At 38.0% G+C, this 10,617-nt stretch overlaps 1 protein-coding gene across 1 annotated transcript in view; it reads left to right on the forward strand.

Moving 5' to 3' along the window:
* The window catches only part of KLHL14 (kelch like family member 14), a 95,145-nt gene extending 85,906 nt beyond the window's left edge, over positions 1–9,239 (forward strand). Inside the window, exons 5-8 of the mRNA XM_028098334.2 lie at positions 1,961–2,151; positions 2,233–2,391; positions 5,096–5,253; positions 7,586–9,239. Of these exons, the coding sequence (XP_027954135.1) occupies positions 1,961–2,151; positions 2,233–2,391; positions 5,096–5,253; positions 7,586–7,726 (649 nt within the window). The 3' untranslated portion in view covers positions 7,727–9,239. The remainder of the gene's footprint in view (positions 1–1,960; positions 2,152–2,232; positions 2,392–5,095; positions 5,254–7,585) is intronic.
* Positions 9,240–10,617: the final 1,378 nt, after the last annotated feature.

Below are 10,617 nucleotides of genomic sequence, written 5' to 3' on the forward strand. Positions count from 1 at the left end.
AAGTGTTCTCACCAAAAAAAAAAAAAAAAAAGTAGCTATGTGAGGTGATGGATGTGTTAATTCACTTGATTGTGGGACTCCTTCAACAATGTATGCATATATCAAATCACTGCAGTGTAACTTTAAATATATTACAATCTTATTTGTCAATTATCCCTCAATAAAGCTGGAAAAAATTAAAACAAAACTGAATACATCACCATCTATAACATATACCATTACCAATAATAGTAATAAATCACCTAAACAAACAAAGAATTTAACTGTCTTTTACAATATTACTAGGAAAAGTTTCCTTGCAGACATCTTGATGGCGGATTTTTAAAAACTTTTTTATCTGGGTAATGGCTGATTTTTAAAAACTTTTTTTTTTAAAGATTTTATTTATTTATTTGACAGAGAGAGACACAGCAAGAGAGGGAACACAAGCAGGGGGAGTGGGAGAGGGAGAAGCAGGCTTCCCGCTGAGCAGGGAGCCTGATGCGGGGCTCGATCCCAGAACCCTGGGATCATGACCTGAGCCGAAGGCAGACGCTTAACGACTGAGCCACCCAGGCGCCCCTAAAAACTCTTTTATCTAGGTAATGATGGTTCCAAAGCATGAACAAAATGCTGAACACTACGATAGTACTTTACATATGTATTTTCAGATAACCCTGTAAGGAAGGTACCATTAACATCCCCCTGTTACAGATGAGCAATCCAAGGCCGAGAGGGGTTGAGGCACATGTCAAAGGTCACACATCCAATAAATCATGTAGCCAGGCAATCTCTTCCAGAGACTAAACTGTTAATCAAGATGCTGTATACTGCTTCCCAGAGGTTTTGGCACTTTGTAAACACAACTTGGAAAATCTCCTGATAAAAAGCTCTAGGGACTCTTGATCTTACTACTCACATTGCCCAAGAGTCTTGGCACTAATTTTTATGAAGACCATACAGTCATCAAACAAATTATATTCTCTGAGGGGCTTGGCACTTAAACACTGTACTTACTCAGTATTGGACCATGTGTTATCCCCATAAAGTATATTATTCCAGTAGCAGCAACAAGATAAAAGAAGCGAAGGGTCAAGGACTTGCTCAACATATCAACCTAGTCACCCTCCAAATTTCTGAGTCCCCTTTGAACATGTGTTCTCCCTCAGCTCTCATGTCTTACTAGTTCCCAAGTCTTACATCTTCCTTTAAAATACCTTTGGCATCAGCCCTTGTGGGTCTTCCATAAAACTCTAATTCAGGTCCTCAATATCTCACTCCTATCTTATGGTCTGCCTCAGAATTGGTCCTTTCAATACAGCTGGTGTCTTTGGCCCTTGAAGGCGTAATGGGAAGATTTAATAAATTGCGTCTCTGGAAAAGACTAAAAAATATCCTGTAGCTTTGTAAACAGCAACACCAAAAACCGTATCACTAAAATTCCTACAATAGGTTATGTAAGAGCAAAATTTCAACACTAAATTCAGTGCACAAAAGTTTCTCTATTTGCAGTAGTACTGAGAAGGAAAAAAAAAATGATAATTGAAGAAAAATTTTGATGATGTAGTTCTCTTACAAATTGGGAACAATGACCCTTGAAGGACCATGAAAAAAGTGAATGTCAAGATAATTTATTATTGTTACATTATCTACCTCATTTTTCACTTTGTCTTACTGAGCTGTGATATCCTTACAAGGTACCAAATATCCCAAACATTAGTGAACATTTTAATGGTGTATAAAAAAGCAAGATAAAAGGAGCTGAAACAGAGTTGGTGAATTTCTCCTCTATTGTTACTTTAATACCAAAAATGTTAACCAGAGTGGGCAATGCATATGATTACTGTAAAGGTCTCAGATTTAGAAGGGAGCTGTGTGTGTGATTTCCAAGTTCCTGCAACCCTTTCTAAAGCAGGATGTACCTCCTTGGCCTGACTGAGCTCCTTTTGTGATTTACGGTGGGTTGCTGTTTTCATTGTAGAAGAGCCAGTTTCTATGCATGTCGGTTGGACAAACATTTATACGTTATTGGTGGAAGGAACGAAACCGGCTATTTGTCCAGTGTGGAGTGCTATAACCTAGAAACAAACGAATGGCGTTATGTGTCCTCTTTGCCTCAGCCTCTGGCGGCTCACGCAGGAGCAGTGCACAATGGGAAAATATACATTTCAGGCAAGTCATTCCTCTACTTTCTGTTACAAAGTTCAGTGCCAAGGCCCTTTCTTGACTGGTATGTATATGTTTCATTCACAGGGGGTGTGCACAATGGAGAATATGTCCCCTGGCTATATTGCTATGACCCTGTGATGGATGTCTGGGCTCGAAAACAAGATATGAACACAAAACGCGCCATCCACACTTTGGCTGTCATGAATGATCGCTTGTATGCAATTGGAGGAAATCATTTGAAAGGTCTTTTTTTTTTTCTGAAATCACAGTATCATTTGCATCTCATGTTTCTTGCTAAGGGGGTTTCTCGTTAGATAATCATAGTTAACCAAGTAAAAAACATGTTGACCAAATAAAATCGACTCCGTGTAAATTAGCTGGACCCTTGGGCAGGCAGTTATTTTAGCTCTTCTGCAGACAGGATTATTTTTAAGTTACCACACAGATTAAAGAAATGAATAATGATGTTAACAGAAAGTAAAAAAACGAGAGCATTAAAGCACAAACAATTTGTTGTTACAATGAGTTCAGTAAAATAAATTATTCCTTATCCCCAAAATTATAGTAATAAATTTTTTCCAGAAAATTGTTTTTTGTAGTAATCATAAAGAACTTCAGTCATAGCGGCACAAAGAAGCTAATACATGATTTTTCTTAACGAGAACATTTCATAGAATTTCATGTCTAAATTTAGAATTATTTCTTTGAAGAGTTGAATACCAAACCTTCTATGACTCTCAAATTCTTTCTGTTTGCTTTATAATAAAAAATATTTAAAACAGAGTATTTTAAGAGTTTTGTTTGGCTCCTTTCCTTCTCCATATATGTCTATGACCACAACTTCCTGTAGCTTGTGCACGTGTGTGATTTTATGCTCATGCGCAGCACCCTGGGTGCGACAGGGAAACAGAGAGAACTCTGGTGTTGAGAAGAGTCCTGAACTTCTTTGGGCCACAGTCTCTCGTCACCCGAAAATGAAGAAACTGGTCTAGTTGATCTCTAAAAGCTCCTCCAGCTCTGGCCAGCCATGATCCTTGAAATTGAACCAAATGAGCAACAGGCTATCCGAGTGTGGTAGCTGAGGCTCATCTGTGCATTTATTTTTCCATAGTACACCCGTCTAAAAACTGGGTTCAATGTAGACATTCCTGTCTGGATTTCCTAATACATATGTACCCCTCTCGTAATAAAGGCCACACAGGCTTAATGTTTATGGAAATGTTTCCAAGTTCACATTCAGTCCTAAACGTCAATATCCTGGTCCACGCTGCTCGTCTTTGTGCTCTCCTCAGTGGGAGATTATCTTTGTGGCTGTAATTCTTCCTTTTTTATTCTTTTTCTCTCTCACTGGTACTCCTTTATTTCAATCCATACACCATTCCTTTACATCAAAATATTTGTATGCAGTATTAACTTTGTAGCTTTCTACATTAAAATGTGACTTCTGCTAATTTCTTTTGCATAATAATGACTAAACATTCTAGGAACTCTTAGTGCTTGAGCTTGTACCAGAACAGAAAGATTTGGGGAATGACAACCTAAATGATAAATAACACATACACACACACACACACACACACACACACACACACACACACACACATCAAACTAGGTTGGCTCAGGGAGGCATTATGGCTTAGAGGGAAAGGTATGGATCTGGGTCCCAGATCCATACCTTTTTAGTTGTGTGGTCTCACTCAAGACACTCAACCTCATGTCTATAAAAGTGGGATCATTGTCCTTTCCTCGGTAGTTTTTGTGAGGCTTACAGTCCACATATGTAATATATGTACTGGGCACGGAGAAGGCACACATACCCTCCTGTGATGCCATTGGAATTCCAGAACTGGGAATTTGCCCCAACCCTCATCCACATATATTATCATCAATAATCTTAATGGTAAAGGAAAGGAATATGCCACAGAATTCCAGTAAGTCCTTTGTTCTCCTGTTCCCAAAGCTGTGATTTATTTTACGTATGAAGTTAGTGGCCTGAAAGAATTTGTCCACCTCTTCCAGAATGAAAATTATTCTTTTTGGTCTATCTTCTCAATTACTTTGGAGAGCCCAGTAAGTTGATTAATTTAGTGTATGCATTGGAATTGTCAGCTAGCAAATAGCCATTGCATGCATTTAGATAGAAGAAAAATATTACCAAGGATTTGGTCTGCTCGGTGACCATGAAGCTCTCCCCTACGGATTTTTTGACTTCCTAAATTAAAAGCAGGGCCCCAGTGGAGTCCAAGAACTTAAGTTGTTCTCTGTAACCTGCTTATTGCCCCAGCCACTGAGAAACTTCATCAGAGGTGAGAGGAGAAGCCCTCAGCAGAAGTTAGCCCCCTACTCTACCTTGATCCTTAGTAGATATTGGAAACCACTCACATCATCATAGTTGTTTATAAACATAAACTGTTAAAAAGGTAAAAGAGCTGAACACCATGTTTTTAGTTAAATAAAACATTTTGAGAGAGTTAAATATTCATTTAGGAAAATGATACCGTTTAGTCTGTAAGAATATCAGCTCTGAAGCCTGTTTGCCTGAGTTTAAACCTCAGCCTGTCTGTGGAGCACTGGGTGTTTGTTATGGACAAACAATGAATCATGGAACACTACATCAAAAACTAATGATGTAATGTATGGTGATTAACATAACAATAAAAAATTATTAAAAAAAAAAAAAACCTCAGCCTGTCTACTTGCTGGCTGCGTGCCTTATTCAAGTCATTACTTCTCTCTGCGCCTCGGTTTTCTCATCTGTAAAATGAACATAATGGCATAACTATCCCTGTAACATGTTTCCCAATTTCACCAGTAAATTTATACTTTTGTCCCTTTAGAGACAAAATTATCTATTTCTTGGATCTAAAGCTTTTTTAAAAAAAGAAGGCCTAGCCTTGAATCAGGACCCTGAGAGTTTATTCTTACGTGGTTCCATTTTGCTACTTAGGTTTCTCCCACCTTGATGTGATGCTCGTGGAATGCTATGACCCAAAAGGTGACCAGTGGAATATTCTCCAAACTCCCATTTTGGAGGGTCGAAGTGGTCCTGGCTGTGCAGTGCTCGATGACAGCATCTACCTTGTGGGCGGCTACAGCTGGAGCATGGTATGTGTCCACATTTACCTCACCCTCCTTGTTTCTGCTTTCTTCTTACTTTATGTTTCCCTCCATGTGTGTTACCATCCACACAAAAACCTTTTAAGAGTGTGATGTTTGGGGGCGCCTGGGTGGCTCAGTCGGTTAAGCGCCTGCCTTTAGCTTGGGTCATGATCTCAGGGTCCTGGGATCAAGTCCCACATCAGGCTTCCTGCTCAGCGGGGAGCCTGCTTCTCCCTCTCCCTCTGCTGTTCCCTCTTCTGCTTGTGCTCTCTCACTCGCGGTCTCAAAAAAATTAATGTAATTAAATCTAAAAAAAAAAGTTTAAGAGTATCACGCTTGTATGCAAGCAGTAAGTTACTTTAAGTAATAAAAAAGAATCAGCATGGTTGCTGTCAAGCTGGCTTGCTCTCTGATCAACTGTATCCCAAAGTGTGGCTGGTCTCCACTTCTCTTCTATTCCCAGGCCTTTGTGATTCTGGCTTTCCAACTAAAAATGAGACTGAGTGGTTTTAAAAATGTTCTGTTGAAGTTGTTTGCATAGTTTGTTGAATTGTGTGAATTGTCCGAAAAGTTTCTGACCAGGGAGGCATGAAAACTAGAAATTGTTAAATAATCTACAAATTCTCTTTAGGATATATAATTTGCCATTGCTTTTCACTTTGCCCCATCTTTATCATGAAAATTTCCAAGCTCACACAAAAAGCGAGAGTACAGTGGACTCTCGTTAACCCAGCATGCAGCTTCAACATCCATCAAGATTTTGCCATACTTTATCTGTCCTTCCTTTTAAAAATTTTGGCTGAAGCAATCTGAAGCAAATTCTAGACATCATATTATTTCGCCCTGAATGCTTCAGTATTTATCTTTAAAAAAATTATTTGCGTATGTAAACATACCATCATCACACCCAACAAAATTAACAATAATTCCTTAATATCTAATCTATATTCAAATGTTTCCTATTGAAATGTGTATTTCAAGTTGATATGTTCAAATCAGGACCCAACAGTCTCACTTGTATTGGATTATTGTATCTCATCCATCTCTTGAAGTCTGGAAAATTACCCCCACTCCACTTCTTCCTCCATACCATTAACTTCGTAGAAACAAACAAACAAACAAACAAACAAACAAACAAACAAAAACCAGGGTCAGTTATCATAGAGAATAGCTGGCATTTTGGAAGGGGCAAATGACGACCTTGCAATGTCATTTAAAACAGTCTCTGTCTCTGTATTTCTATAAAACGGGAAGCTAGGCATAAGGACTTAATAATTAAGCTCAGCTTTTTTCTCTTTAAAATTTCTTTTGTTCCCTTTTTTTTTCTCTTTTGTCAAGAACACCTGAGGAGGTGGCCATGTAGTTGGAATTACATCACATTAAGAGCCACACATGCTGTGTGGTCAACGTATTCATTTTTTAAATGATGACTGTCTTTATATTTTCTTAGTTATGGGGTGGTTTTGTAAGACTAATTGGGGGTTTATTTGTTTTGCATCAAACAAGGTTGTTACATAGTTTGGGGGGAGTTTTCAATGGATCTTAGTTATATGGAGGCAAATATAGATTGATATATAAATAACTAGATCTTCAGACCTGTGCTTGGTTCGCTGGTACACAGGACTAGCTGCAAAGCATACGCATTTGGAACCAGACACCAGCAGTACACTTTCAAAAACTGATGACTAGGTTGGTTGGAATTTTTGGGTTTTGCCTTTGATATAAAAACCTAACAGCTCTGGTTCTAGAAGGGAAATGCTACAGAAGCACTACCACTAGACGTTAACAAAGGAAACAAGATTAAAGACATTTTTTTATTTCTCATGTGGCCACTTGAAAATCAATCAGTCAATCGATCAATCAATCAATGTACAAAGAAGTTGGCAAGCCCACTTTTCCAGTTTACTTTAAGCTAGTTTTGGATGCCAGCTCTGATTCTCTAGGGTAGTAAAATAAGAATGGAAAAGTGAGGCAACAATCTCAAATCTAATTTACTGAAATTATTTGAAAATTGAAGATGAGTTGTTTTTTTTTTTTAACTTAAACCAACTGGACAAATTCCAATTTTTGGTCAATTATTTTGAAGGATTTGTTGATCATCTAGGTGTTGTAGGCACTTGACTTTTATTATTAATTACACACACACAGATTTTGAAATCTTGTGAATCTCAAATTTTCCTTTCGAATAAACCAGTTTAAAATCCACTGCTTTCATTTGGAACTTTTTAGCAAGAGCAGAGAATTGATGTTTTCTTTCCAACGTAAATGTGATCAATAAGATGGTCATTGCACTTCTCTGAATATTCTTCCCTAAATGCCCCCTGCTCTGCCATTACAGGGGGCCTACAAGTCATCTACAATATGCTATTGTCCGGAAAAAGGCACCTGGACAGAACTGGAAGGAGATGTAGCAGAACCTCTGGCAGGCCCAGCCTGTGCAACGGTTATCCTGCCCGCCTGCGTACCTTACAACAAATAACACCAGCAAGCCCTGGAATGAACAGTATCACATTCTTGGAGACAGTGACAGGTGACATCACTATTATGCTAGGAACAGTGCATTCTAATGGTACAACTGCCGAAACCCATCCTTGGTTTCTAACGATATTTCCAAATAACTACAAAAGAAAAAGACCTGTTCTTGAACAGATACCGTGTCTGTAACTTGGATCACACCAAACGCGCGGTGGTGACAGACTCTTCCACTTCAGACTGGTTTTAACTTGCCCCAGCTTTACAAAAACTCCTCACGTGGATTTTAACTTTCAAAAGGAGAAAGATAAAATACAGAAGAGTGCCCCCAGAGAGACCTAAGATCAGTATTGTGCATTGTAGTCTACCTGCATGTGATCTATGTTGAAGTTTTGGGGATATTGTGTTCATGAATGATTCAGAATTTGACCCACTAAAATACTTACTGCATCACAGAAATTGCCACTTGACTCTATATTCCTAACCTGTGGCGACTTCACAGACTCCATAGGCAACACAGTTGTAGAAAATCATATAAGATTAAAGAGGAACATGTTTGTTTCTATAGATCTGCATTTCATTTACATTCTGCCCCTCACAGCACCTCATGGGATCAGAGAAGAGAAAGATGTTGGTTCTTGTAGCAATTGCTTTCTGCCCTGTAGGTTCTAGGCCAGCCAGTCATAATCTGTGTCCTCAATTTCATAGGAAAGATTAAAACAAAATATATTATGTCACTGTTCATTCCACAGAGGCTCATGTTTTCTCATTTTCTACAGTATATAAAAAAGTAGTGAACACACCTGTCATTTCTTTCAAAAGGTAGGACTGACAAAGTCACTCGTACAATATTGAAGAGATTCTGTTGAATAACACATCTGACCCAAACTTAACCCATAATGAAACTGGGAGATTGCTTTTAGGAATTCAGGGATGAAAAGAAAGAATAATTTCTTTTAAGTACAATCCCAGTTGTCTCTCTGCGCCTAAGACACACAACTTAAAAGAGCCAAAGGAATGAATCAATAGTTCTTAACAAGTATTTCTCCCTCTTCCTCACCTCTGGCTCTAGAAATGGCTCTAGATTTGGCTCTAGAAAAGCACATGACTCACCCTGATTATTCTCCAACTCATCATATTCGTTTGTTATCACCAAAGATGCCTGAGCTCAGTTAGGTGAGCAATTGCTAGTTGTCTTTAGGAGCATGAGGAATTTAGGAGCAGAAGGTCAGGAAAGCATGAGATAGTTTTCGGTGCGGCCAGTCAACAAAGCAAAATGGGAAGGAACATGAATTTGATGTTCAAGCCCTTCAGAGCTGGAACAACAACAGTTAGGAGTAAATACTAGCCTAAAATATTTTTCAATCACCCAGAGGTGCGTTGAATCCCTCAACAAAGGTGTCATTCGAAACAATGACGTGGGGAAGCCACAGATTAAAAGATGCCTTGGTGATAAGCTTTCACCGTGGAGCATGTCAAGATAGATGAGTGTACTGGAATCTAATGCCGTTTCTACAGTAAAGTGCAATCTTTGTTGTTTTTGTATTTATTTGTATGTTCAGATCCAAAGGATCCGTTGTAAAAATATATATATAAATATATATATACATATATATATATATATATCTCCAGTGCAATCAACTTTCAAGCCTTTCACTTCTTTTTCCTTGAAAACATACGATATAGAGAAGGAAAGAAAAGTTACAGTACTTTGTGAGGAAGAGCCTAGCTGGCATCCTGAAGAGAACAAGGTCAGCTTCAGAACTTCTGATCGTCAACTGCTACCATTTCTTCTGAAAGTCACAGTTTATACGAGGATATTCGCCTTCCTTAGACTTGTTCTTCATTTATTTTTTATTTCTAGCCAAAATAAATAAGAGCACTTATGAGAACTATAAATAAAGCTTTCTGTATTTCAGAAAGGCACAAACTATTAGAAGTGAAAAGTGAGTACATAAGTCACAGAGATTGTAAATTTTGTACAGTATTAGAATGTGTAAATGAAGCTTGCTTGGAAGGGGAAAACTTTAAATAAAAACTTTATGTATTAATTCAACTGTCTCATATTCCTACCTATAAGGCATACATATAAATCTCTATGGTGAATTGTTTAAAGGTTTACAATATGTAAGTGCCTAAATATTGTTATTCTGTTGATACACTTTGCAAGTTTATTTAGCTTCCTGGCAATATATAAATGTATATGGTATGGATGAGGCAAAAAATTATGGAATGCTTCTGAAAGAAATGTGTGAGTTAAAAATTATGAGTAGAGGGGTGCCTGGCTGGCTCATTCAGTATAGGATGCGACTATTGATTTTAAGGTAGTGAGTTCAAGCCCCACGTTGGGTGTAGAGCTGACTTAAGAAAATGAATTTTTAAAAAATCATGAGTAGAATCTGATTTATCCACTGCAAGAGTGCTGTGATGAGGTATAAGTTATCTAAGATCTAATAATTAAACATTTATGTAGATTATTAGAAGCACCGTATGTATTAAACAGTACTTGCACACTTTCTAAAGAATAAGTGAATCAAGCACTTAACTAGATCAATTATCTTAAAACATAGTATTTAATTGTATTTTCTTTTTTAAAATCTGAAAAGGAAGTGCAGCGGAAGGAAAGAGGCTGTGGGAGATAGTAGGGGAAACTGAGGCATGTAGCTGAAGGTAGAAGTTGGGCAACCTTCTAGGCAAAGAGCTATGAAGGGTTGGAAGCTATTTCCTGAAGCCTGCAATCTGGAAAGAATTTACTTTAGTTTTTTCCCAGCTAAATGGACCTTTGTTGATGATTAAACCCATAATTAAAGGATCATTTGATCCCTCCTAGTATTCCATGAAAGCAAGAGTAATGCGGTTTCTGTGTTCTTCTACTGGATCTCCAGCCTTTCATGCTTG

This window comes from Eumetopias jubatus, unplaced genomic scaffold, assembly GCF_037043125.1.
Source record: "Eumetopias jubatus isolate StellerSeaLion01/CBP00866 unplaced genomic scaffold, mEumJub1_p1.0 scaffold_16, whole genome shotgun sequence".
Lineage (NCBI taxonomy): Eukaryota > Metazoa > Chordata > Mammalia > Carnivora > Otariidae > Eumetopias > Eumetopias jubatus.